This window comes from Equus caballus, chromosome 12, assembly GCF_041296265.1.
Source record: "Equus caballus isolate H_3958 breed thoroughbred chromosome 12, TB-T2T, whole genome shotgun sequence".
Classification (NCBI taxonomy): domain Eukaryota; kingdom Metazoa; phylum Chordata; class Mammalia; order Perissodactyla; family Equidae; genus Equus; species Equus caballus.
This window is the reverse complement of record NC_091695.1, coordinates 11,918,862-11,946,173: the sequence shown is the minus strand read 5'-3', so window position 1 is coordinate 11,946,173 and position 27,312 is coordinate 11,918,862. Positions and strand designations below refer to the sequence as shown.

The following is a 27,312-nucleotide window of genomic DNA, read 5'->3' as shown; positions in this document are numbered from 1 at the left end:
TTAAATTCGCATATTCTGCTTCTTGGTGGCTCGGGGTTCGCCAGTTCGGATCCCGGGTGCGGACGTGGCACCACTTGGCAAAAAGCCATGCTGTGGTAGGTGTCCCACGTATAAAGTAGAGGATGATGGGCATGGATGTTAGCTCAGGGCCAGTCTTCCTCAGCAAAAAGAGGAGGATTGGCAGTAGATAGCTCAGGGCTAATCTTCCTCAAAAAAAAACAAAAGAAGAAGGGACTTTGTGGTGTTGAATTGGAATTGTAGGGATCAGTGTGGATTCATGGATTTCAAAGTAAAAAGCTAAATAGAGAAATAAATATAGTTACAGATGTGTGTGTGTGTGTGTATGTGTGTGTCTGCGTGTGCAATGGCCTGGGAGTGACATGCCAGTAGCAATGAGCACCTCTAACACTCAGATTGTGGCTTCTAAATACCATGATCCACTAAAAGGAACCAAGGTTCTTTAGAGAAATGGCTGATTCTAGCCCTGGACCAAGGAAAGTACAAGATGAACCTGGAATATCCTGTGTCAGAAAGCAAAGAAAACTGAAAGAATGATGAGAATAACACAAAAGGACACAGGAGCCGGCTCGAACGGACTCCCATTCACTCATTAATAATGATTAAGAATGACTGTCCTCACCAGCTCAGGCTGCCATAACACCATACGACAGACTGCAGGGCTTAAACAGCTGAGATTTATTTTCTCACAGCTTTGGAGACTGAAAGTGCAAGATCGAGACACCAGCAGGGTTGGTGTCCGGTGAGGCCTCTCTCCTTGGGTTGCAGACGGCTGCCTTCTCACTGTGTCCTCACGTGGCCTTTCCTCTGTTCTTTTACGTGGAGAGAGAGAAACAGAGAGAGATCTCCTCCTCTTCTTATAAGGCCACTGATCGCATCATGAGGGCCCCACCCTCATGACCTCGTCTAACCCTAATTGCCTCCTAAAGGTCCCATCTCCAAAGACCATCTCATTAGGGCTTCGACATAGGAATTTGGGGCTGGGGGTGGGACACAAACTCAGTCCGTAGCAATGATACTAACAGATTTTGTTGGATAAAACAAGAATCCACAGAGGAAGATGGGCACTGATGTTAGCTCAAGGCCAGTCTTCCTCAGCAAAAAGAGGAGGATTGGCAGATGTTAGCTCAAGACTGATCTTCCTCAAAAAAAACAAAAAAAAACAAGAATCCATACTGATGTAAATGAATTAATTAAAAATTTGATGAAGAATGGAATATGTACATCGTTCCAAAGTACTTCCCCCCAAAATACTTATTGGTTTCAAGAGGATGAGAGAGTGCCTTCACAGTAGAGAGGATGAGCCAGACATCAGATTGATCATGTGGAAGAAGTTAGAGTAATGGGACCAGTGAAGTCAGTGGCTACCTGAACGAGTACAATGAGACCCTCACCATCTCTTCTGTGCTATTCCTGCCAAATGTGAACCACCGGAATGTAAAATCGTGAGGAAACACCGGATAAACACAAATTGACAAATAATGTACAAAGTAACTAATCTTCAAAAGTGTCAAGGTCATGAAGGCAAGGAAAGACTGAGAAAGGATTCCAGATTGGAAGAGACTGTAACTAAATACAATGCTTGATTCTGGTCTTGAGTCTGGGCTGGATCCCTTTGCTGTAAAGGACATTATTGGGACAATAGGTGACACTTGAATGGGGTCTGAGGATTAGACGGTCGAAACACGTCGACGTTAACTTCCTGCCATGAAGGTCGTGTTGTGGTTAAGTAGGAGAATGACTTGGTTGTAGGAAATTCCCACCTGAGTATTTGAGATGATGTGATATCTGGTCAGCAGTTTGCTCTCAAATGGTGCAATGAAAAATGTTATTTGTGTTGTATTTGCAACTTTTCTCCGGGTTTAAGATTGTTTTCAAAATAAAAATGTACAATTAAAAAAAGAGTAGAGTAGGGTAAGGAAGCGAGGGCTGGGGCAGGGAGAGGCAGGCTGCAGCTTTAAAGATCTGTTTTTTCCTTTTCCTTCTTCTCACCAAAGACCCCCAGTACATAGTTGTCTAGTCTAGTTGTGGGTCCTTCTGGTTGTGCTATGTGGGACGCCACCTCAGCATGGCTTGATGAGCGGTGCCATGTCCGTGCCCAGGATCCGAACCGGTGGAACCCTGGGCTGCTGAACCAGAGCCCGTGAACTTAACCACTTGGCCACCCCTAGGCTGCAGCTTTAAAAGGCTATAAGGGTAGGCCTGGATGAGAGGAGGCATTTGAGCAAAGACTTGAAGGAGGTGAGGGGGTGAACCAAGCAAGTATCCTGGAGAGAGCATTGGAGGAGAAAGGAACGGAGTCCTAGACTGGCCTGGTCACGGAGCAGCAAGGGGGCCTGTAACTGTGAGCAGGGAGGAAAGGGGTGGGAGCCGAGGTGCTGGAGGAATTCTCAGGGCAGGGAGAACACACAGGGCCCTGTGGGCCGTTGCGAGGACTCGTGCTGTGAGTGAGCTGGGCAGCTGCTGCACGGTTGCAAGCAGAGGAGTGACATGACATGACTAGGTTTTAAAAGAATTCCTTTGGCTGCTGTGTTGAGAAGAGACTACACGAGACAACTGGCCTGGATGCTTCAAAAATGTCAGTGTCGTGAAAGACCAAAAAAAGACTGGGAGATTATTCTAGATTAAGGGATGCTAAAGAGACATGACAACGGATCGTGATGTGTGATCGTTGACTTGATACTGGATTTTTTTTTTAAAGGCTAGAAGGGATGTTTGGGGGATACTGAAAAAATTTTCATACGGACTGCATATTAGATATTACTACATCAATCTTAAGTTCCTTAAGTATGACAATATATCATACCATAATGTACTGTAGTTACATATGAGAATGTCTTTATTCTTAGGACACACCGCTGAAACTTTGACAGGTGAAGTGTCGTGATGTCTGTAACTTACTTTGAAATGGTTCAGAAAAACACATGCGCACAGAACAAAAGGAAATGTGGCAAAATGTGATCAACTGATGAATCTAAGTGAAAGCTATACAGGTATTCATTGTCTATTCTTTCAACTTTTTTATATATTTAATATTTTTCAAATTATCAACTTTAGGAAGTATATTAGTCAGGATTCTCCAGAGGAACAGAACCAGTAGGAACCACATATATATGTATATATATGCATATATGTAAAGAGATTTCTTATAAGGAATTGGCTCACGCAGTTATGGAGATGGGCAAGTCCCGAGATCTGTAAGGTGAGTCAGCAGGCTAGAAACCCAGGAATACTGATGGTTTAGTTCTAGTCCGAGTCAGAAGGCCTGAGGACCAGGAGAGCTAATGATGTAACTTCTAGTCCAAAAGCTGGCAGGCTCAAGACCCAAGAAGAGCCCATATTTCAGTTCAAGTCCAAAGTCAGGAAAAGATCGATGTCCCAGCTCAAGGCAGTCAGGCATGAGGAGTTCCCTCTGCCTCAGGGGAGGGTGAGCCTTTTTGTTCTATTCAGGCCTTCAACTGATTGGATGAGGCCCACCCATATTGGGGAGGTGGTCTGCTTTACTCAGTCTACTGACTTAAATGTGAATCTCATCTAAAAATGCCCTCACAGAAAGGCACCCAGAATAATGTTTGATGAAATATCTGGGTACCCCATGGCCCAGTCAAATTGACACAAAAAATGAACCATCACAAGAGGTTTAGGGTAGAAGACACTCCTACAGTGAACTAGGTGAGACGTGATGCTGGTTCGAACCAGGGTGATAGACCCTGGGAATGGTGAGAAGTGTCATATTCTGAGGAGATATATATATATATATATACATTATTTTTTTTTTTTTTGAGGAAGATCAGCCCTGAGCTAACATCTGCTACCAATCCTCCTCTTTTTGCTGAGGAAGACTGGCCCTGAGCTAACATCTGTGTCCATCTTCCTCTACTTTATATGTGGGACGCTTACTACAGCATGGCGTGCCAAGCGGTGCCATGTCCACCCCCAGGATCTCAACTGGCAAACCCTGGGCCGCTGAAGCAGTACATGCGAACTTAACCACTGCACCACCAGGCTGGCCCCTGAGGATATATATTTTATGTATCTGTAAATATATATATATAATGTATACCTTTTATATCTTCAAAAAGACATTATTTTTGAAAATTTCAAATATATGCAAAATAGAGAGACTAGTACAATGAATCTCCTTCTCAGCCTTAACAATATTCATATTGAGCACCTGGACAATCTTGTTTCATTTATACCTCCCGACCCCCAGCTCCACACTTCCTCTGGGTTATTTTGATTCAGATCTTATCATTCAGAATTCTGGATATTTGTTCAAGGTAGAATCAGTGGGATTTTCTGGTGGATTGGATGTGGTGCATGGAGAGAGAAGTCAACGATGACTTTGTTGACACAAATAATCAAGAATCAATGTATAGATAAGAAAGGTACCATGATATTTATTGAGCCCAGCTGAGGACTAGCCCAGAAGTACAATCCCCATCAGGAAAGAAAGCGTGGTTTACAGCATGGTTTTATACCATTTCAGAACAAAGAACGAGGGCTGGCTCAGTGGCGCAGTGGTTAAGTTCACACGTTCCACTTCTGCAGCCCAGGGTTTGCCGCTTCAGATCCCAGGCGTGAACCTATGCACCACTTATCAAGCCCTGCTGTGACAGGCGGCCCACATATAAAGTAGAGGAAGATGGGCATGGATGTTAGCTCAGGGCCAGTCTTCCTCAGCAAAAAGAGGAGGATTGGCAGCAGATTTTAGCTCAGGGCTAATCTTCCTCAACAACAAAAAAAAGAACAAAGAACATACGTCAAGTGACAGGAAGACAATTTTTTTCCCTGAAGTCACAAGACGTTTTGCTGCAGTTTAGCACATACACAGCAGGTCCTAAGCTTATCTCCAAAGAAGTACTGGTACTGGTGTCAGAGAAAGGAGCCATTCATCCCTATCTTTTTTTTTTTTCAGGGAAGGACTTGCCCTGAGCTAACATCTGTGGCCAGTCTTCCTCTTTTTCTACCCCCCCCAGTCCCAGTGTGTGGTTGTATGTCCTAATTGTAAGTCCTTCTAGTTCTCTGTGTGAGCCACCACCACAGCATGGCTACTGACGGACGGGTGGTGTGGTTCCACAACCGGAAATCTAACCTGGGGCACCAAGCCGTGAGAGCGCCAAATTTTAACCACTAAACCATCAGGGCTGCCTCTACCCCATCTTTAAAGAGTGCCTTCTTTGCTTTGGGAAAACGTTTGAAGCAGATGTACGATGCGTGTTTGGTGGACCATAAGTCTGGCTGCTCGGGGAAAAACAAGTTTTAGGCCGAATCAAATTTAAACCAGAATGGCTTCCCTGTATACCTCAATATGTGAAAACTTATTATTCTTAATATTTTCATCAACTCCAAGGTTTTGATCGGAGCAACTGGAAGAACCCAGAGTAAAGCCGTTTGGTGATTCGTTTCTCTCCCCTCCAGGACGGAGACCTGCTGGGCCTGGCTGGAGGGACTGCTCAGGGATGAGTGGGTGGAGCTTCAGAGAGGAAATCCTCCAGCTTGTGACTTGGGATTTAAGTAATTTTTCATTTGAAAATATTTTTTATGGGCCAGGCACTTTCCTAGGCCCTTGGGGACTCGTGGTAAACAAATCAAATATGTGTGCTCGTGGAGTTTATCATCCAGGGAAGGGTGAGAGAGACACCATCACAGCAGATGTGTCCAGCTGGTGTCCTGGGGGACAAGCACTGGGAGCCATGGGACAAGCAGCAAGAGGACTTGACCTGGTCTTTTCCGGGCAGGGGGGCTTCAGAACTGAGATTTGAAGGCTGTGAAGGAGCTCGCTAATTTACAGTCAGGGCACAGGGTTCTGGGAAGAGCAGAAGCGAAGGCCCAGAGGCAGGGGGGTATTGGTGGGTTAGAGCAACCCAGCACAGTGAGGGAGCCTGTGTGCAGAGTGTGCTGTAGCCACCGTCAGGGGCCAGGCCACAAGGACTTTCGTCTCCATCCTAAGAGCACTGGGAAACCTTCAAGAGGGCTTTGCTTATTGGTTTGTTTTTCGAGGAAATGGGGTAGCATGACCAGATCTGGTTCTGGAAAGAATTCTCTGGCTACACGGTTGAGAACAGGTGCCAAGACAGAGAAACATCTAGTCTTCTGCAATTCTCAAAGTGCTTTCACATCCATCATCCCGCTTAATCCACTCCACAACCCCACGTGGTGGGCGTGAGGGCCTCTGCATTTCCCACATGGAGAAACTGAGGTTCAGGGAGGAGACCAGACCCGCCCAAGGTCATGTGGCAGAGCTGGGCTCTGCCATCTCTGCACCCAGCCCCTCCCCCAGGAGCCCAGGCTTCTAAGGGCGTTGCTCAGTCCTTCCTGACTCGTTCCTAGCTCCAGCCTCTCCTCATGAAGCGTCCTGGCTCCCACGACCCGCTGCCTCACCCTGCTATAGGCCTGGTCTATGTCTCACCTCCTCTCTAGGGGCCCAGAGAGACCAGAGGCCCCAAGCTGGGTCAAGCTCATTCTCCCTGAGGACACACTCTGCCTCAGGCTCTCCTTTCCCCCTCTGTGACTGTACTTTCTTGATTCCTTGAGCAGCCTGAACTTTCATTAACTGTTCTCCTTTTTCTGCTATCTCCCCTAAGACATCCCTGTTCCTTAAAGGAGTAGGCTCCCAGAATAATCAGTCTGTGTCATTGTGGTCTGTCATTCGTTTTCTAAGCCTAGAAAAGCCCTCAAAATGCCTCCTGGGCTAATCTTTCTTCTCCATCCCTTTCAGGAGTCTCCTCTAATATTTCTCCAGGTGGTGGTCCCACAGCTGCCTTCCCTTTTCCAATGATAGAGAGCTCGCTACCTCCTGGGCCAGCCTCTTCCATTTCACAGAGAATTTGGGCTCAAGAATTGGCCGGAAAAAGTCTTCTTGAAATCTCTGCTGCTAGAGTCCTAGTTCTTCTACGTTTTGGATGCACTGAGGCTGAATCTGGCCCTCTTCCTTAACCCCTTTTGGACATGAAGGAAGCTTCCATCTGGTCTGCTGAGTCTGAGCACCAGACTACTCTTGTCAGAATCTGCTATTGAAACTGAGGATGAAGGAGTTAAAATTTCCTTGGATTAGGGTGAAACTGTGCCTGTACCCAAAAGGTTAACGTGGGAAACAAAATAGCCAGTTTCTGAGCTTGCCTTGCAGAACAGCAGGTGGACTGCTGATAGGAGAGGAACTGGCTGGCAGCCCCCGACCTGACTAAGCATCTCGCAGGAGCATGAGAAGCTGAAAGGACTGATGGTAAATTTCAGACATCACAGACTAAAGATCCACTGCATGCAACACAGAACAGACAGTCGCGCCTGCGCAGAGGACTCAGAATTTCGGTGCCCAAGGCCACATGCTTCCCCTCCCCTACCTAAAACCCCAAATAAAAACCCTTGCTTGTAGATTTTCGCGGAGTTCGGGATTACAGCATTAGCTGCCGGTTCTCCTTGCTCAGCACCTTGCAATAACATTCCTACTTTCTTCCACTGCACCCAGTGTCAGAGATTGGCTTGCCGCGCGATTGTTGAGCGAATGCACTTCAGGTTTGATAACACGATTAAAAAGAAATAGAGCCCTACACTAGTTCAAGGCAGTAAAAACAGATTTTATTCAGTAGTATTGCAACAGAGGAACGAGAATCCAGGATAGAACTGAATTCTATTCTGAATAGAGCAAAGACAGCTGGAGGTTTATACCCAACGAGCAGAGTGAGGGGGTCAGTAGATGGAAAATTACTAAGAGGAGACATCAGGGGAGGGGGATTCTTGCTAAACTAGCCTAACAGGATTCTTGTGAAAGACAGGCCAAGGATTTATATATCAAAGGTTGGGGATGAAGAACGTCATCGGATATCAAGGGTCATCAGATATCAAGCGAAGTGATAAACCGAGCTAACAGGATTCTTGCTAAATCTGGAGTAGGCAGGCAGAGGACAGGGCCCAAGGACAAGAACTAGAGGAAAAGGGGGCTCAGAGGAGCCTGTCTAAGGTTTGGTCAAGGAGAGACCGCCACCACTCATTACAGGCCCAGGCTGGAGGTTTTCTACACATACTCCTATTTGTTGGGATCTCCAAATGTAGGTCCCAGAACAGGACCCCCTTAGCCTGGATGTGGTGGGACCAGCACAGATAGGACAGCTCCTTCCTCAGCTGGGCTTCTTTACTCCCGTCCGGCAACCCTGAGAAGTGAATCTGGGGTCAGCAGCCCAAGTACTGACACTGACTCACTGGATAACCTTGGGCAAGTCATTTAACCTCTCTGAGCCTCCGCATCCTTATCCAACATTGAGAATGATAATTGAGTCTGTCCACAGGGCAGACTGTTGAGAGGATGGAATAAATACTTTACTCACTGGGGTGGTTTGTCAGCCTAAGGGAGCAGCTGCAGATGAAATGCCTTCACCTGCATTCCAAGAAAAACACCGTATTACTGAACCTGAGGTAGGTTCGCTCACCCGTTCACCCAGTGCGCAGCAGGTCCCTCTCTGACACTGGGTATAGCAGAAGAAAGCAGGAATTTAATTGCAAAGTGCTGAGCAAGGAGAAAAGGCAGCTAACACTGTAATTCCGAACTCTTCCAAAACTACAAGCAAGAGGTTTTATTTTATGTGGTAGGATAAGGGGAGCATGTGGCCTTGGGGGCTGAAGTTGTAAGAGTCCTCTGCACAGGCACAACTGTCTTTCATAGTTTTTTATGGGTGGCATGTGCAAATTCCGGGGGCTTCTATGTGTTGCCTATGGGGGATTTTTAGTCTGTGCTGTCTCAAGTTTACAGTTGGTCATTTTTGCTTCTCAATGCTTTTGCGATGTTTAGGCAGAGGGCTGTCAGCAAGCTCCTCTCATATCAGCGGTAGTGCTGCAAAGCAAGCTCCAAAACTGTCCTTACTTTGTTTCCCACATTAACCTTGTGGGTACAAGGCAGGGTTTCACCCTAATCCAGGCAAGTTTTAACTCCTCCATCCTCAATTTCAACTGGACAGATTTTCACCAAGTTTACAGGGTATGTGAGATAGTTTGACTTAAAATATAAGCTATGTGGCTTACATGAAGTTCATTTTCGGGAGGGCCCTAGGCCTCGCCTCAACAGTGATAAGCAGAGACCCTCCAGAGCAGGAGACACAGGTACAACCAATGAGTCTCATAGGGTCCACAGATCTGCCCTACTCGGTGAGATGAAAAGAAACGATTACAGACGTGAGACACAATGTTTTCAGTTGTAGAGGCTGACTGTCCATTGAGTTCTTCCCACGTGCGCAGTTCTGGGGCGCCTGCTCTGAAGTTAGCAGCAGCAGCGATTTCTCTCTTTGAAACTGGTTAATGGTTCTCTCCAGTGACCCTGGGTGGCCCAGTTTGTACTTTAATAAATAATAACTATAAAAATACAGCCTGAGGTGTCATGCCCTTTGCACACAACTGGTGTATTTTGTTTACTGTTTACGGGAGGCAGAGCCGTTGCGCAAATCCCCTGATTCCTAACTGGGCCAGATTCTGAGGTTGAATCACTCCGAGAGCGCCCTTTCAGGTTCCCGCCAGACTAAGACTACATTTCCCAAGCGCCCGGGCGGCTCCCGTTGTTTCTCCCTCCCCTTCCGGTTACACGCCCAGGCCCCGCCCCGCTGCGCGCGCCCTCCAATAGCGCACCCACCTCTGGTGCCCGGCGTGCTCAAGACGAGGGCGGGAACGTTTCAGGAGCCGCGGGGGCGGGGCCTGTGGCCCGGGCTTCGTCTTTTAACTCGGAGAAGCAGATTCGCTGTGGAAAGGCGGAAGCAGCTAATTCGGTCAGGAGTCAGGATTTGGAGAAAGAGGTCTGCCATTAGTTAAGAGCAGCTATTAAGAAGGACAGCATTAATCTACCGCCACGGCTCCTGCCCAGTCCGATCTTCCGCCTTTTCCTCCAGGAAATGAATCTGCTGCGGACACTCTAGAGTCCAGTGACTCGGCAGGAGAAGATGGCGACCGTGTGGGATGAAGCTGAGGTCCGCGCTGGGAGAGTAGGGGGTCCTGGAGCCGGGACAGAGGGGAGACGCCCTTGGCGGGAGGGGAGGAGATGGCTGGAGGTCAAAGTCTGGCCTGGTTCTGACGTCGGGGCCGCTTGGGATGTGGGCAGGGGTCCCGACTCCTTCATTCTGGCTTAATGAGCGGGGAGACTGAGGCTGTGAGTGGGCTCGGAGAACGCGGGCTGCGTGCCCTGAGTTAATGTTTTTTAATTTTTAACAGCAAGATGGCATCGGGGAGGAGGTGCTCAAGATGTCGACGGAAGAGATCATCCAGCGCACGCGGCTACTGGACAGTGAGATCAAGGTGGGCGCGCCGCCCCTGTGGCGGGCAGTGAAGCCCCCAAGGGCAGGCCCAGCAAGCCCAGCGGCCCTAGGATAGGCATGGGGACTGCAGTTTCCTCCTGGGACCTGGAAAAGAGGAAAGAAAACTCAGCCTTAAAAAGGGCCAGAAGAGGGACAGGGTGGTGGGAGACCCGGTCCGAGACGGGGAATCATCAGACGGCCTTTCCCAATGCAGCCTTTAAGTGTTCCTTCTGAGAATCCTTTTTTTAGGAAATCCTCATCTTATAGATGGGGAAACTGAGGCCCAGAGAGGATTCTACTGTGGGCAAGGACCTAGTTCTCTCTTAAGGACCTAAAACTTACTTTGCTTGACTCAAAGTCCCGCTCTTTTCCCTTTACTACAACTGCTTCACCTGGAGGTCCCCAGACCGGCCTCCTGTTTTGACCTCTGCTCGATGTGGTCACAGTCAGGCCCAGCCTTCAGAGAGCCTTAGAGCTGAGTACACTGATGCAGGAGGGAGGGTCCCCTGGGCAGCTGGCCGCACCAGCCACAGGCCCTGGGAGGAGCTGAGCCCAGACTGAGAAGTTGCTGCCACGCACCCTCCCCCCAGATCATGAAGAGTGAAGTGTTGCGAGTCACCCACGAACTCCAGGCCATGAAGGACAAGATCAAAGAGAACAGTGAGAAAATCAAAGTGAACAAGACCCTGCCGTACCTTGTCTCCAACGTCATCGAGGTGTGTGTGTATGTGGAGGGGAAGAGGGGATCGGCAGGGCCCGGAGACAGCCTGCGGTGGGGCCGCTGGGGAGAGAGCGGGTGGAGGTTTGGAGGCCCAAGTTGCATGTTGGAGCTACACCTCCGAGGGCCCCCTCTCTAGTGTGCATTTCCAGGGGGATCTAGAGAGCCTGAAAGGGCCTCCGAGGTCTCACATTTCTCCTTTTCTGCTGGTTATTCTTCCTCGGGGGTGGGTGATTTCTGTGCAGAGAAGCAACACCTAAACAGAGATTTTGTCAGTCCGCTGGCTTGTCACCCGCAGCTTTGCTGGGCGGAGGGCTGGGCTGAGGAGTGAGGTAGGAATGGCCAGCCCTGCAAGGGTTGGGGTCTTGTTGGCCGAGGAAGCACTGGGCTCTGGGGAGGTCAGTGGGCCAAGCAGGGCCTCTTAATCTGAGCTTTTTCCCTTCCCAGCTTCTGGATGTTGATCCCAATGACCAAGAGGAGGATGGTGCCAACATTGACCTGGACTCCCAAAGGAAGGGCAAGTGTGCAGTGATCAAAACCTCCACACGACAGGTGAGGCAGCTCAGACCACGGAAGAGCTAAAGAGGGTGAGGCATGGGTGTGCGACAGGACTCGGGAGCCTTGCTGAGGGCAGTAACTGACGCTGCCCCTGGAATCTTCCCTGCAGACCTACTTCCTGCCTGTGATTGGGTTGGTGGATGCTGAAAAGCTGAAGCCGGGAGACTTGGTGGTGAGTGGTGGCCCTGAGCCCAGGCCGGGCTTTGCCACTGAGGTTTCTCCCACTGACTTGCTCAACCGCTGCCCCCGGCCCAGGTCCTCTTGTCCCTTAATCTCGGCAGAGCAGCCGTGTCTGATCCTGCCAACCTGGTCTTGAAGCTTGTGTTGCCCAGTCCCGTATTTGCCCTTTCACTCTGCAGCCACTCATCACCCAGCCAGTTAGGTAGGCCTTGAGCTGGGACAGATCTGAAGGCTTCATGCTCTGTCCCCAGGGTGTGAATAAAGACTCTTATCTGATCCTGGAGACCCTGCCCACAGAATACGACTCGCGGGTGAAGGCCATGGAGGTGGACGAGAGGCCCACAGAGCAATACAGTGACATCGGGGGCCTGGACAAGCAGATTCAGGAGGTGAGGGAGGCATGGGAGCCACCAGCAGCCTCGCCAGCCCTTTGTGCCCCTCTGCTTCATTGACCAGCGCACTTCTCCCCAGTGTACCTCTCATCCTCACAGCATTCTAGGGAGGCAGTGGGGGTGCCGTGAAACAGTTTAGGGAACTGAGATCCCAAAAGATTGAATGACTTTCCCAGAGTCACAGAAGTTTAGGGTCAGAGCCAGGACTGGAACTCAGGCTCATGGTTCTGGGCCCAGTGTCTTTTCACCATATCCTGCTGTTTCTGGAGAGACCATATAGCCAGTCTTGGTGGGAGTGCGTGTTTTGTCTTCTTGACGTGGGAAAGGGAGAGGTCGCTGTCCCTGAATTGGAGGAGGAAGGGTGCAGGTAGGGGTTGGAGCCATTAAAGGTTGGGCTGTAGGAGCCTGCAGGGCTTCACTCTCCTCACCCAGGATTTCTTCCTGGCAGCTGGTGGAGGCCATTGTCTTGCCAATGAACCACAAGGAGAAGTTTGAGAATTTGGGGATCCAGCCTCCAAAGGGGGTGCTGATGTACGGGCCCCCAGGGACAGGGAAGACGCTGCTGGCTCGGGCCTGTGCTGCACAGACCAAGGTGAGTGCTTTGGGAGGGATGAGGCAGAAATGCCTGGGAGCCGAGCTTCACGAGCTCAGAGGGGCCTCTGGAGGCTTCTGGTGGTGCCTTTGGCCTGACTGTTTCCCGTCCTCCCGACCCCAGGCCACCTTCCTGAAGCTGGCTGGCCCCCAGCTGGTGCAGATGTTCATCGGTGATGGTGCCAAGCTGGTCCGGGACGCCTTTGCCCTGGCCAAGGAGAAAGCTCCGTCCATCATCTTCATCGATGAGCTGGATGCCATTGGCACCAAGCGGTGAGGGGAGCTGGGTGCCCAGGGGATTGTTCTCAATTCCAGCTCACCCACCCTGTGCCCTCCTTCCCCAGGATGGTGGCAGCTCTAGTCTTGTGGTTCTTCGTAAATTCTCTTCTAACTAGCCTCCCTGCTGCTTCTCTTTTCCTCTGACCATCCGTTCTCCTCACGCCTGCCAGCATGCTTCTTTGAAAACAGAAATCTGGTCGCTTCGCTCACATGCACCCACAGTCCCTTACACAATCCTGGGCCTTCCCATTGCTCCCTGGGATAAATGCTAGGCATGCCGTGGCCTGCAAGGCCCTCTCTGTCCCTGTCCCTGCTCCCCTGCAGTCTCATCCCATCCTGCCCCTGCTTCCCCCCCACTCTGGACTCCCTCCTCCACCATGTCCCCTCGGCTTGCAGGCCCACTCTGGTTCTGTGGTGGGAGAGATTTTGTACCTGCTCTTCCCTCTGGAGTGTGGTTTTTTTTCTCTCTTTTTCTCCATTGGTTGGTTGTCCAGCCAGTGTGTTTTCAGCCTGCAGATCTCAGCCTAAGGGACACTTCCTCAGGGAGGCCTGCCCGGGCTCCCCCTTATGCACCGAGGCTAGGCCAGATCCCTGTGGTTTTAAGCTTTAGCTCAGTTTTTAATGGCACCTTCATCAGGGGCATAGCCCAGGCAGTGGCTGGTTTTGCTGTTTGAGCCTCAGCCCGGCACCTGATCCCAGGAGCCTCTCCAGTCTCTGACACCTTCTCTGTGCCGGTATCTGGGCCGGGGGCCCCAAGTTGAGCAAGACTTTTCCCGCCCTGCTCGGGTTGCGTTGGGCTTCTGGTGGTGGAGGAGGGGAGGGCTCTGCCTGAGTGGTGGCCTTATCAGTGTCCTGGGCCTCCTGTGTGCGCCAGCTTTGACAGTGAGAAGGCTGGGGACCGGGAGGTGCAGAGGACGATGCTGGAGCTTCTGAACCAGCTGGATGGGTTCCAGCCCAACACCCAAGTAAAGGTCAGTATTGTCGCTTCACAGATGAGGAACCCCTGGGCTTAGAGGTCAGGGGACCTTCTCTGTCACCTAGCTAGTGCAGTTACACTTAGAATCGGGGTCTGTCTAGAATATCCCCTGCCGTTTCTCCTGGACCCTGGCTGCCTCTCTGCCTGTCTTGGCTGTGACTGTGGCTCATCTGTGAGCCGCATCCTCCGCAGTTCAAGGTGCTGCCGCTCCTCTTGCTTAGGTAATTGCAGCCACTAACAGAGTGGATATCCTGGACCCCGCCCTGCTCCGCTCAGGCCGCCTGGACCGCAAGATTGAGTTCCCAATGCCCAACGAGGAGGCCCGGGCCAGAATCATGCAGATCCACTCGCGGAAGATGAACGTCAGGTGAGCAAGGCCACGAGCAAGGCGCTGAGCCCCGAAGGGGCAGCAGCAGAGCCGTCTCTGGCTCTCCTCTTGGTGCTGCGCTTCCCCAGGCCTCCCTTCCACGTGCCATTCACACATGCCGTTCCAAACGCCGGCCTCCGTTTCTCTTCAGGGGCCTGAGCTAGAATCTTGCTGGGGCCCAGGCTCTGATTCTGGGGCTCTGCTCCTTGGAATCCACCCCCCACCCGCACCTCCCCATGATTGGAAGGCACACAGGCTGGAGGCCCTCAGTTTCCTGGCCTCCCCCACCTCAGTAGATCAGTGCAGTCCAACATGGCCCGGGAGATCCAGCAGGGGCCAGCTGGACCTGGGTTCAGATCTGTGACCTTCAGCAGGTGGCGTAATCTCGCTAAGCCTAATTTTCTTGTCTGGGACGTGGGGATGACGGCACCAACCTCACGGGGTTGTGGCAGTGTCAGCACAGTGCTTGCACGTGACACCAGCGTGGCAGTAGCTGTGCTGTGCTGACACGTGGCCCGTGCCGCTCGGGAGACGGCGAGACAGCCATCTTTTGTGTCCATCCACAACCTCCAGCTCCCCTGCTTCAGGCTGACTCAGTCCCTGGAGTCCCAGGTGTGGATTTCTCGAAGGCTGGAGCTCAAGAGACCCTGGAACTAACCTGGCCTACCCAGCTTTGACCTCCCTCCTTTCCTCTCCCCACCTGGTACAAGAAGAGAACAAGGCACCGTGGGGAAGGGACTTGCCTGTCGTCACAGGGCGAGTTGCGCTCGGGCTTGATGGGGAGTACGGGAGGACACCTGCGCCTCCCGAGCCCCCGCCACCCCCACGAGTGGCTGAGCCCCGTGGTGTGTGTCTCCCCCAGTCCTGATGTGAACTATGAGGAGCTGGCCCGCTGCACGGATGACTTCAACGGGGCCCAGTGCAAGGCCGTGTGTGTGGAGGCGGTGAGTGGTGGGGTGAGGTGGGTGGCTGCTTCGTGCCTTCCTGCCCCCTTCCCCGGACAGGACAGGAGTGTCTGTCTGGTGGAGAGTGCTCAGGGGAACAGCGGAGAAGCCGAGGCCTGTGGGAGCCGGGCCAGGGGTGCGGGAGGCGCCCTCGAGCCTGTCTGTCCCGGGTGCAGGGCATGATCGCGCTGCGCAGGGGCGCCACGGAGCTCACCCACGAGGACTACATGGAGGGCATCCTGGAGGTGCAGGCCAAGAAGAAGGCCAACCTGCAGTACTACGCCTAGGGGCTCACCGGCCCAGCCTGCCCCCGGACTCTGGCTGGTGAAAACTCGTAATAAAGATGGTTTCAGGTCCCTGGTATCTGTCTGTCTCGCCTTGCCTGGGCTCTGGGGGGATGAGTTGGGGTGTATGCGGGCGGCCCCTCCCCAGGTGCTGCTGCCTGGAAACCCAGAACGGGAACCAGTTGTCAGGGTGAGGCCCTCTGGGAGCGATGGGCGCGTGCTGCAGCTGTTGCCTGGGGTCTTCTGGCCTCCCCGACACGTCCCTCCAGACCCCTCTCCCCACCCCCCTGCCCCACCTCTGAGCGTTAGAGGTTGTGGCGCTGTGGCTCGAGAATGAAGGGCCTGAACAGAAGCCAGCCTTTCCCTTCTCTGCATTTTGGTGCTCTGGTCCTCCGCCTGCTCCCTGGTGAAGCCAGGCTCCGGGGCTTTGCTCCCTGAAACTCCTCCCTGTTTCCTCGCCCCCTAATCTCCTGCTTCTCCACATGTCCCTGTTAGCTCTTTTGGCCCATTTCCTTTAGCTGAAAAATGAACCTGGAGCAAGATCCCCTCTGAGAGCCCTTCTGGGCCTAACCCTTGGCCGTGCTGTATTCTCTCCCACTCCCCTATTCTGCCATCAGCCCCCTCCCTGGCGGGCTGATAATCCTGTCACGGTTTCTGTCAGGATCTCATCTCACTGGCCCTCCTGTCTACCAGCCTTCCTAATTGCAGCCCACTGAGTGTGGTTCACCACTTATTGAGGGCCTTCTCTGGGCCATGTGCTCTGTGGGTCTTGTGCATAATGTTATCTGGTTAGCTCAGTAACCGCCAGTGGGGCAGCCTCACTTTGTAGATGCGTTTAAACACCTGGGCCATGATTGCACCACCTTTGGTGCGTAGCTGGGATTCAAACCCAAGGCTGAGAGGAAAACCTGTCTGCCCTCCGCGTGCTGCTGCCCCTGAATGGCCTTTCCAGGAACCAGCCCGGGGACTCTCCTTCAGCTCTCACTTGCCTTCTGGCAAAAGGCCCTACACCCTCTTTGTCCCCAAGGTGGCCTGTTTGGAGGGCTCAGCTCCGTCTCCTCATTCCCTCCGCTAGTCCCACCACCTCCAGGCTGGCCGTCCAAGGTGTGCCCCCATCGTGCTCTCCTTGGTGATCCCGTTGACTCCCCAGTCTCTGCCGAAGGAACCCCCAGCACAGCCTCTGAAGGGCCCTGGTTCTGTCCCCTGCCCCGGGCTCAACCAGCTTGCCTCCTGCATTTCGGTTCCCTCTTCTAACCAGTCAGGGCATTCCCCTGGTCAGGGCACCTGAGTGAACCTGCAGGCACCACCTTCACTTCCCACCCTGGCTTCCTCCTAAGTGGGCCCCAGCCCCTCCCTCAGAGGGCTGAGTACCACGACCACGTGTGCTACCCAGCAGGGGCTCAGCCAGGAGCTGGCGAGACAGCCCAGGGTCCCTTCTGTGTTCTTAGAGGCCTGGACCCCCAGGTCCTGCGTATGTCACGACGAGGGAAGCAGATCCCTTTTTGCTGATAAGATACTGAGAGCCAGGCAGCCCCAGCTGAGGATGCCACTGATTTGGGCCTCACAGCCCGGGCACCAGACTCCGTGAGGGGGGCGGGCGTGCTGCTCTCTGCCAACAGGCCACTGAGAGTTGTCCTTGCTGGCTTGGAGAGCAGTGCGACTCCACGGCCCCTTCCGCTTTTTCCTAATAGCACTGCAGGATGGCAGCGCCCCTGGTGCTTGAGGCTGTCTTTACACAGCGCCTTCAGAGGGGAGGGGAGGGGATGTGGTGCAGAATAAGGATCTCGTATTTTTTCTTTTTAATGAAAAATAATTTCATTGAGGCCAAACCTGGAGATGACTTTAGGGATGGTGCTCCCTTCCTTGGTTAAATTACTCGGGGGGCGGGGCAGGCCAGGAAAAATCCCTTGGCTCACAGGTCTATAAAATCGGGACCCCACCCTTGGGGTGACGTGGGCTGTGATGGCATGGTGCCAGGCTTGTTTTACGGGGAGAGAAAGCTAACGACAGAACAGGCGGGAGAAACAAAATGCCACAGTTCCGAGAAGCACCGCCAGGTAACTTCAGAGAGGAGTGTGAAGCAGAAGGGCTGGAAGGAGGGGATGCCCGTGCAGATGCACAGGGTGGCCAGCAGGAGCTGGCCCACACAAGCAGCCGGCCTGGCTGGGGCGTGGGGTGCCGAGGAAAGCCCCACTTAGACCGTGGCCTCTGGTGTGCAGTACAGAGCCAGCCAGTTTGCATATAATATTTATTTGCATCTCATCTACAGAACAGGTATTTACAGATACAAATGGAACCACAGCAAAACTGCTGTAAAACCATTCAGACCCCGTTGATGGCCACTTCTCAACGCCCATGGCCAAGCAGCAGGGCTGGAGTCTGGCGGTGGAGTGGGCCAGCTGAGTACCTGGGCGTCAGCCAAGGGAAATAGCTGGGGATTATGGCTTCAGCATTCTCCCAGAGCACATTCCTGAGTGCTGACAACGTGGAGCCCTCACCACCCCCACCTTACCCCCACCGCAGTGGGACAGGAAAAGGGGCCCGAGCAGGGGGAGGCAGCCAGGGCTTGCTCTCCCTACCCCCAGAGCAGCTGCCTGGGCCCTGTGCTGGTACACGCATCCCTGAGCTGGACTGGGAGGCCTCTCTGGCCCCGGGGCTGCTTGCTGCCCTGCAGGCTGCTGTTTGGCAGCTGGAGGTGGCAAGAGTTGCTGGCGCTGCCAGGGAGCATTCACTGGGGGAACAGGAGCTGGCCCCGGGCAGGCAGCCCTGAAGAAAAGGTCTTTGGAAGCATCTCCTGGCTCCAGGCTGGAGGGGTAGGGCTGTCAGTGCTGAGCGGGGCAGGGGGCTCCACAAGCACCTGCCTGTCCTTTCTTTGGCCTTAGAGCTGGTGAAGGAAGGGCAGAGAAGGCACCCCAGCCTCGGTCCCTGGCTGCCCAGGGCTGGGAGCACGCGCAGAGGGGGTTGCTCCCTCAGGCCAGGGAGCATGAGGCCCCAGCAGGCTCCCCGCAGCCCTGGGCTCCCTGGGCTGCTCTCACTCCTCTTGGGGTCCCGGTGGGAAGAGACCTCTGCTCGGGACCAATGCTGTTCCTCACTGCTCACTCGGGGAGGTGCAAGATGACAGGGTGGGAGGAGAGAAGACCACCGCATGGCTGGGGGTAGGCGCGGGCCTGGGGTCCTGGGCCCAACGCCCAAGGGATCACAGTGTCGGTCTCGCACACACCTCTGGTCACATGGGCACACCACACACACAAACACACACACACACACACACGCACATCATCCTCTGGTCGGAGGCTGGCTCACTCACGGGCACGCGCCCTCTCTGCCTCACACACCATCACAGAGTGAATCCAAGTCTCTTATTGCTGCGGGGGGTGGGGCGTCAGGAATGGTTACTCAATGAAGATGGAGAACAGCACCATCACCACGATGCCCGTGCAGAGCAGAAGCACCTGCTGCAGGGAGCGCCTGTGGGAGGGGTGGGGGCTCAGCGGGTGGCGCTGCCTGAGGGGGAGAGGGCAGAGGCCAAAAGATCCTCCCCCATGAGCCCCTAAGGGCTCTGCGAGTGACAGTCCCAGTGGGCCTCTCACCACGGGTCGTCTTCCTCCAAGAGGTCAGGTAGCACGTTCACCAGGGCGATGTAGAGAAAGCCACCAGAGGTGAAGGGCAGGATCCAGGCCACGGTCTCCTCTGCGGTGGGGGGAGGAGGTCCGACTGGCTGGGAGCCCAGGGGAGCCATGTGAACTGCACCCCCTCCCACAGGGTAGACAGGGCGGAACCCAGCCTGGATACCAGGGCAGGGCGGCTGTGCCCTCTGGTGCTGGGCCCCTCTGCTGACCGCCACCTGCCTCCACCACCCGCCACGCCCGTACCTACTCCCTTGGGGGACTGCGTACAGATGGCGAAGCAGGCACCCAGCAGGCCCCCCAGTGCCGTCGAGAGCTGCAGCTTGGCTGCGCTCCATCGGTCAAAGCCGGCCCGGAGCAGGATGGCAAAGTCGCCCACCTGAGGGGAGGTCCAGACAATCACTCTGGGCCCCAGTGGGGCCAGACCCCTGAGTGTCTCAGGTACGGACACCAAGCCCCGGCACCAGCCCTGCCGCTGGGACCCCCAGCCCGCATCCCCTTGGCTGGGACCCCAGTCCCGAGGAAGCTGGAGCACAGCTGAGAGGCTGGCTACAGCCTGGTGGGCTGAGCAGCTCCAGGCCCCCAAAGTCCAGCCCCCGAGCCTGCCACTGGTGGGCAGTCCCACCCCAAAGCCCTCCCCCCGGCTCCGTGCCCACCTTACCGATCATGGAAACCTCTGGCACTAACCTCATGGGGGATCTCATGCAGGAGGATGGCCATGGTGGTCAGGAGCCCGATCTGCAGGGAGGGGAGTTGGTGGGGTCTGTGCCGAGGGCCAGGGCACCCACTTGTCCGCTCATTCTACAAAAATTTACTCTGCTCTGAGTGCTCTGGCTGGACACCGTTTGGCGACTAGAAATACAGCAGCGAATAAAACAGACAAGGAACCTGCCTTCATGAAGCTAACAGTCTGGACGGGAGAGGCAAGGATGGAATAAACACACAGAGAACTGTGTGAGCACACAGTGACAGGTGCTGGGCGAAAGGATGAACTGGGTGCCGCGGGACCTGAGTAATGGGGCCCTAATTTAGAGGAGGGGTCAGCAAGCAAAGGCCTCTCTGAGGAAGTGCAGGGAGCCGAGGCCTGCAGGACGAGGAGCCAGCGGTTCAGGGTGGGAGGAAGAAATTCCAGGCAGATGGAATGGTGTGCGGTGGAGGCCGGGAGGGGAAAGAGCTGGGCCAGACCACTGAGGCCAGAGCGCAGAGGGGAGGAGGGGGAGAAGCATCTAGAAGCAGACAGCGGCTAAGCCTAGGAGCCTGGCAGAGGCATGTGATCCCAACAAGGAGTGTTTGCAGCAAGGAGATCAGACCACGGGCTCAGGACAAAAGAAGGCTGCATCCAGGAGAGCAACAGGGAGTCCTGGGGGCTTGGAGGAGAGTGTTGGTGGTGGAGGGAGCGAGAAGGAGATAGATTGGAGACCTATTTTGGAGGTAGAGCCAACTGGTCAACACAGGCACCATCATTCCCATCAGCAGTGCCTGGGGCCCACCTGCCCCACCCCTACTCACCTTCTTGCTCACTAGGAAGCTGGCAGCCACAGCCAGCCCGTGAGTGAAGTTATCTATGGTGTTGGCCAGCAAATTGAGATAGCCACTGACCTGGGAGGGGGGCGAGAAAGGCGGGCTGAGCCAGGCTGCAGGGCTGAGCCAGGCTGGCCGCTCGGGCTGGGGTGGCTACAGGAGGGGACGCTGAGCGGGCCACTCACTTTGATGCTTCGGACCATGGCGCTCAGGCCAGGCTCTGCAGCCGGCTGGGCCAGGTAGCGGCCTCCATTGAGAGCAGCAGCAGCAGCGGGGTCTTTGCTGGGGGCCTAGGGCCAGGAGGAGGGAGAGGTGACATTAGACACTCCCGACTCAGCCAGGGTGACACCGAAGGGGACCGGGAGATGGAGAAACAAGAGACAGGGAACACCCCTTTCATCTGGCTAGACTTCTCTGCCGCTCAATCAGCCAGGTGCCCCCAGACTCAACAAACCCTCCTCCTCCCCCGACACTGCTGTCCCCCTCAGTCTATGAGAACAAGCTGCGGCAGGAGCTGATGCTGTCACTCTCCAGATCCTTCCAAATAAGTTGGCCCAGCCTCCCAGAGCTCCCAGGAAAGGGCCAAGAGACCCTCTTTTCAGAGCTCAAGTCAGAATCTGGGTCTCCAGGCCCTGGTGTTACCACAAAACAGAGGCTGATGGGTCCAGGCCCTGGGGTTTGGGGCTCACCTGGCTGGTCCCCTCCTTCTCCTTGCTGTCCAAGAACATCTTCTCCAATACCAGGAAGGTCAGGAAGCCAGCAATGACCCACAGCCCCAGTTGCTGTTGCTGCTGCAGGCTCTGCCCCTCACCACCTGCAGGGGGCAGCACTGACAGGCCAGGCCAAGCCAGGACCATGGAAGGGGGGACCTAATCCAGGCCAGTGACACGACAGGGGTCCAGAACTGGCTGGGGAAACAGCTGGGCCCCAGAGACTCCCAGAAGGGCTACGGTGCTGGGACCAGGACAAGTTCCCGGCCAGATGCCCAGAACCCCTCTCCAGTCACTGTGGCAGGGCCTAGGCCAACGCATGGGGACCCACCCCCTCCCTCCTGCCCTCAGCCTGCGGCCTCACTCACCAGGGCTGGCGCTGCACGTGTAGGCCCACGCCTCAGGCAGCAGGTGGAGAAACACATTGCCCAAGAGGCCTCCCAAGGCAAAGCTGAGCAGCTGCTTCAGGCGCCGGGCCCCCGCTGCAAGGCAGAGAAGCGGGGCCTGGGGGCGGACCCACCAAAGGCCCCGGCCTGACCTCCGCCCCACCCAGCTGACTGGGCTCTTCGTATTGTCCCAACCAGACTCCCAGCCTCCAGAAGGCGGGACCTCGGCTGCTGCCCTTCCTGGGTCCCCCACTCCCAGGCCCAGCAAGGGCCGGGTGCTTGGCAGGGACGCCCCATGACCTGCTGGACAACTGGGGAAGCCACGATGGCTTCATGGTTAAGAGACTGGGCTTGGGAGCCGGACAGGCCCCAGCTTCCCAACCCACCAGCTGGAGACCGTGGGCATATGGCTTCTGGGACTGTTCCCCAGCTGTGAACCGGGGATAACTGGATCTATCTGATAGGGATCTTGAGGGGATTGAGCCACAATACGCACAGCAAGGGCTCATTAAATGGGAATTTTTCTCTTCTCAGCCACTGTTACTCTCACAAAAGTGGCAGAGATTGGGGGACTTTTGAAGACTCGCAGCATCCAGAGTTGGAAGTGCCCTCAGGGGGCTATGCCCAGACCCTTGGTTTCATAGAGAAACTGAGGCCCAGGGGACAGTGGCAGCCTAGCGGTGGGATGGGATTCCAGGAGAAGCTACTGTTTCCAGACTACGTGACTTTGGGCTGGTCAAAGAACCTCTCTGTGCTTGTGCTTCCTCGTTTTTAAAATGGGGCTAATACAGGCATACCTCGGAGATATTGCGGGTTCGGTTCCAGACCACCGCAACAAAGCAAACGTCTCAATAAAGTGACTCACATGAATTTCTTAGTTTCCCAGTGCATATAAAAGATATCTACGCTATGCTATTAGGTGTGCAATAACATTATATCTAAAAAGCAATGTACATACTTTAATTAAAATATACACTATGGCTAAAAAATGCTAACCATCCTCTAAGCCTTCAGCGAGTCACCATCTTTCTGCTGGTGGAGCGTATTGTGAAAAATGCAGTACCTGGGAAGCGCAATAAAGCGAGGGATGCCTGGAATCCAAGTCCTCCCTATGTTGACCTTGAAGGGACGCTATCCAAGGGGCTGAGCCGATGCACAGGCATGACAGCGGGGCCCCACGAGGGCTGTGTTCACAGCTGCGGTGCCAGCCCTCAGCCCAGGGCCTGGCACGGCTGTGTGCATAACCATCTGCTGAATGAACAGTTCCTGAGCCTGGAGGGCAGGACAAGCCCCTGCCGCACTCATTGCAAAGATTCCTGGGGCCCCGGTCCAGACCCACTATGTCATCCTCTCGGGCGGGCGGGGGATAGGCACCTGCGTTTTTAGCAGCTCCCCATCTGATCTTGTATTTTTCATTACAACATGTCATTTGTGGATAGACAGCACATGCGCCTGATCCAAAGAGGAGCCAAGGAAAAGCTGTGCCCACGCCAGCGCCCCCTCCCTGAGCCCCTCTCCGGAGGCAGGCCTGCCCCAGCCTCTCGTGTATCCCAGATAAGGCTGACCCAGAGCTCTTAGTTTGAGAGCTCTTTTGCACTCTGAGCAAAGACTGAAGGGAGATGCACTGGTTTGCTCGCTGCTGCATCCCGGTACGCAGCCCGGCACCCAGCCCACGGGCCGCGAGCAGGCTGCCTTTCTCCTGCACCAGGCTGTCTTCCAAATGCTCTACTGATATCAGTTCATTTAATCTTCACAATTATAGCTGTGAGGCAGATCCTATTATTACCCCATTTTTAAGATGGGGAGCCTGAGGCGGCGGGAAGCAACTTGCCCAATGCCACTAGCTGGTAAGTGGCAGAACCCAGGTGGCCTGGCCTCCCTATTTCCAACCAGTATTTCCTATTTCCCTATTTCCAATATCCCTATTTCCAAGCAGTATCTATACTGCTTCTCGGGGAACACTGGCTGACTTTTATTCTTTCAGGATAAATGAACGAACGCATGAATGAATGAACAAACAAATAATCGTGGCGCATCCTGGTCTCACAGGCCCCAGGGGAGAAATTGTATTTCATGCCCGCCTGCCACCTCAGACACTCTGGAATCAGGGACGTGAGAGCCAGCTCTCCTGGGAAGAGCAGGACCACATCTCCAGCCCTGCTGGCTGCCCCTGGGCGCCAGTGGAGGGTCACCCACCTTCTGAGCGCAGAGTGGTCCCCATTTCCAGGGGAATGACGAGCAGTGGGAAGACCCCGCTGAGCCCCACCATGAGTGAGCCCAGAAGGGAGCAGATCCAAGTGTCCAGCCTCTCCCCGCTCAGCAGGGCCCCCCAGGACTCGCTTTCCTTGTTATCCAGGCGACAGGCTGCTGCAGCCCCCCGATTCCGGAGGGCCTGCTGGGAACCCCCAGCACCCCCCAGGAGCTCCAGGGCAAGGGCAGTGAGGAAGAGGAGCCTTTGGCCCGCCATGCCACAACCAGGACAGGGACATCCAGACATACCACGTGCTGAAAAACAAAGGCCACTTACGTGAGCTGCCACCCTTGGCCGCACACCTGCTTAGGAAACGTGGCATTTAGCTCTCCCCCGACAACTGGCCACGGCATCTGCCCCCCTGCTTGCCTTGCCCAGGGCCTCTGAGAATCTGAACGGCGGGTACACAGACCAAAGGGGCTCTCTTCCTCCACGTCCTACTCCCAAGGACCACACATTTTTTCCTTCTGAGACGGCTCCAGACTGTGTGTCAGCATGTCCGCCTGAGGCTAAACTTTCCTTAATGACAGGATGAGGCGCTGGCTGGGTTCCCCTAAGCCACCGGCAGGCCCAGCCCAGCCGGGTGTCTCTGGCTGCCAGGGGAGGCTTTGCTGCCAAGATGTGCCCCTGTGAGGACACCCCAGGGATTCAGGCCGGCCCCGTCTAGCTTGATGGGGTGACATTAGGAGGTGCAGGTGTGGAAATCAAGTCACTGAGCTAGGATGGGGTCATCAGGGCTTCTTCCTAGGAAATGAACCCAATGTCCCTGGGGCATGGACAGGCCATGGTACTGAAGAGAAAGGACCCCTCCTTAGGAGCTGCCTCATAACAGATGCACAGCGCACAGGCTTGGAGCCCTGCCATTAACTTGGTGCCCTGCACTGACAGCTGTTTGACTGAGGGCCAGTCCCTGAAGCCCCCTCTCTGAGCCTCGGTTTCCTCCTCTGGAGGATGAAGACAACTCTTGCCTCCCTCACACGGCTGGGAAGATGAGGAGCTTGCTAGAGCTGGTGAACGAGCCTGGCAGGGAAGAGGCGCAGAGGACCCTCCTTCTGCTGGGGGAGGCCTGGAGCTCCAGGCAGCAGGGATGAACGCAGATGGCAGAGCACAGGACCAGGATGTGAATCAACCCAGAGAGAAGTTCAATCTGGAAACTCTGGCATGAGGTTGAAATGTGGTCTGCCCTGCCTCACGCTGGCTGTGACCTTGAGCAGGGACGTCCCTGCCTCAGTTTCCTCATCTGTGCATGGAGGTGGGCGGGACTGGAAAGGATGCTCACGTCTCGGCTCTCCAGGCCTTCACGGGAGACCCCGATGAACCAGCTAGGCTTACTGGGGACCAACAGCAGGAGTGGGCCGGGCCGGACTTGGGGGCCGAGGGGGGTCACGCAGAGGGGAGGGGACCACAGGTCTGGGATAGGGGAAAAGGGGACCGAGGGAGTCAGAGGGGAGAGGGAAAGGAGAAAGCAAGAAGGAAAGCCAGAGCGAGCCGGCCGCGGAGGGTGAGCGCGAGGGGGAGATGGGGACGGACGGGGGGCGACAGGAGGGAAGGACCGCCCGGGGAAGTTGAACTCGGGGCTGGGGCGAGAGGCCCAGGTCCTATTGGGACAAGCCGGGCCGGGGCTGGGGGATCGGCCCCGAGGGTCGGCGGTCACTCACCGTGCGGCGGCAGCGGCGACGCTCCGGGCGGCCCCGGCCATCCAGCTGCTGCGCCGCCCCGCCCCGGCTCGGCCCCGCCCGGCTCGGCCGCCGGCCCCCGGCCCGGAGCCGCCCCCGGCGCGCGGCCACGTCACACGGGACCTGCCCGGAACCCTCGACGCCGCGCGTCGCGGGGCCTGGCGGAGCGGCGGTCGGGGCGCGCTTCCGCCTCCCGGCCATGGGGGACCCGGGCGGCGGGCGCACTTCCGCTCGGGCCGGCCTCGGGGCGGCGCGGAGGGCCGGGCGGAAGTGGGAGCCCGGCGGGCACCGCGCTCAGCCGGGCTGGGCAGGGCGGAGGCGGCGGCCGCGCAGGGACCGCTAGCGGCCGGGTGGCTGGGCCTGCGGGTCCGGCCGCCGCTTCCCGTCTCGGGCTGCAGTGCCGCCCGCGGCCGCGCGGGGGCGCGCTCGGCTGCCGGACAGCGCCGCCCTGGGCCGAGCCGGGCCGGGGTTCGGGTGGAGCATGGCTGCGGCGCTCCTGCTCTGAGTCAGCCGTGCCTGGCTCCTCCATGAACAAGGGAAAGGGGAAGTGCCTGCCGCAGGGAGGGGCCTAGCCCCGGGAACCTCAGAAGAGGGAATTTTATTCTTACTCATCGAATTATTTTTATGCTTTGGTTTTTCACTGGGAACCTCAGGCCTTTGTCTCCAGGACTTGTAACCCTTTGGGGTCCAATGCATGGGTGACAGTGCTGCTCAGAACTCCAGACCTGGAGGAGGAAGGGCTCTGTGCTTCCCTCAGCTCAGACCAGGGCAGCAAACAACAGCATTATCATTATCACTGCAATTTACTGAACGCCTATCACGTGCCATTCACTCTGCTGGCATTATCGCACTGAGTCCTCAGTCTGTCCCATTGAGGTGGGTACTGTTAGCCCGCAATCACACAGTGGCACCGATGGCAGAGCCGGGATTCAAACCTGGATGTCCCTGAACCCAGAGCATGTGATAGCCGCTCACTAATAGGGCAGTGGGAGTCTGGCTCTCGTGTCCACTTTGCATCCTTCTCTAGGAATCAGCCAGAACAGTACGATATTCAGGAAGGGGCACATGGGTATTCACATGGGCAGAGATTGTGAAGGAGTGGGGGTCTCCAAGCCCCTGACCCGCACCTGCCTCCCTGGTAGCTCCCTTCATCTGTCCTGTCTTGCCCTCCAGCACTGGGGCCTCTGAGGGCACGCTCGGTTCTCATGCTGCACCCGGTGCCCTGTTCCACTTCACGCTCCAGTGTCTGCCCTTGCTAGAGCCCCAGCTCCTTCCAGGTGGGATCAGCTTTCCTCTGAAAGGCCCTTGTCTGCCTCGCTCCACCAGAGCCATAGGTCTGCCAGGATGCCTTCCAGTGCCCCATCCTGAGTTCTGAAGTGGAAGACCTGGGGTTGGTTTCTTTGCAAAGGGAGGAAGACACTCAGCACTCAGGGATGCTGCTCTGGGATCTCTAAGATGCCCCTCCCCCTGCTATATGCAAATCACTCATCATATGCAAAGCACTTCACAATATACAAATGATTTCACAATAACACAGTCAGCATTCCTGCCTCTGGGGACTGAG

At 55.3% G+C, this 27,312-nt stretch overlaps 2 protein-coding genes across 5 annotated transcripts; one reads left to right on the top strand and one right to left on the bottom strand.

Moving 5' to 3' along the window:
- Positions 1–9,490: 9,490 nt before the first annotated feature.
- PSMC3 (proteasome 26S subunit, ATPase 3) lies at positions 9,491–15,657 on the top strand. Of its 3 annotated transcripts, XM_014729454.3 has the most exons (13): positions 9,491–9,794; positions 9,888–9,965; positions 10,207–10,290; positions 10,880–11,005; positions 11,455–11,559; positions 11,675–11,737; positions 11,997–12,134; positions 12,586–12,729; positions 12,853–13,001; positions 13,882–13,978; positions 14,205–14,350; positions 15,213–15,294; positions 15,471–15,657. In XM_014729454.3, exons 2-13 carry the CDS (start codon positions 9,939–9,941, stop codon positions 15,579–15,581), a joined length of 1,272 nt encoding a protein of 423 aa, XP_014584940.1. In that variant the 5' UTR covers positions 9,491–9,794; positions 9,888–9,938; the 3' UTR covers positions 15,582–15,657. The 3 variants fall into 3 exon arrangements, with proteins under 3 accessions (XP_014584940.1, XP_070084762.1, XP_070084763.1); XM_070228661.1 differs by having other exon boundaries at positions 9,594–9,965; XM_070228662.1 differs by lacking the exon at positions 9,491–9,794 and having other exon boundaries at positions 9,923–9,965; positions 10,207–10,379; positions 10,696–11,005.
- A 2,155-nt stretch (positions 15,658–17,812) lies between these two features.
- Positions 17,813–25,873, bottom strand: SLC39A13 (solute carrier family 39 member 13). Of its 2 annotated transcripts, none has more exons than XM_001491132.6 (10): positions 25,731–25,873; positions 24,018–24,326; positions 21,804–21,917; positions 21,415–21,539; positions 20,911–21,015; positions 20,714–20,803; positions 19,892–19,942; positions 19,451–19,583; positions 19,169–19,268; positions 17,813–19,046 (listed from the first exon to the last, which is right to left on the bottom strand). In XM_001491132.6, the coding sequence occupies exons 2-10, from the start codon at positions 24,316–24,318 to the stop codon at positions 18,971–18,973; spliced, it is 1,095 nt and encodes a 364-aa protein (XP_001491182.1). In that variant the 5' UTR covers positions 24,319–24,326; positions 25,731–25,873; the 3' UTR covers positions 17,813–18,970. The 2 variants fall into 2 exon arrangements, with proteins under 2 accessions (XP_001491182.1, XP_005598155.1); XM_005598098.4 differs by having other exon boundaries at positions 19,455–19,583; positions 25,731–25,871.
- Positions 25,874–27,312: the final 1,439 nt, after the last annotated feature.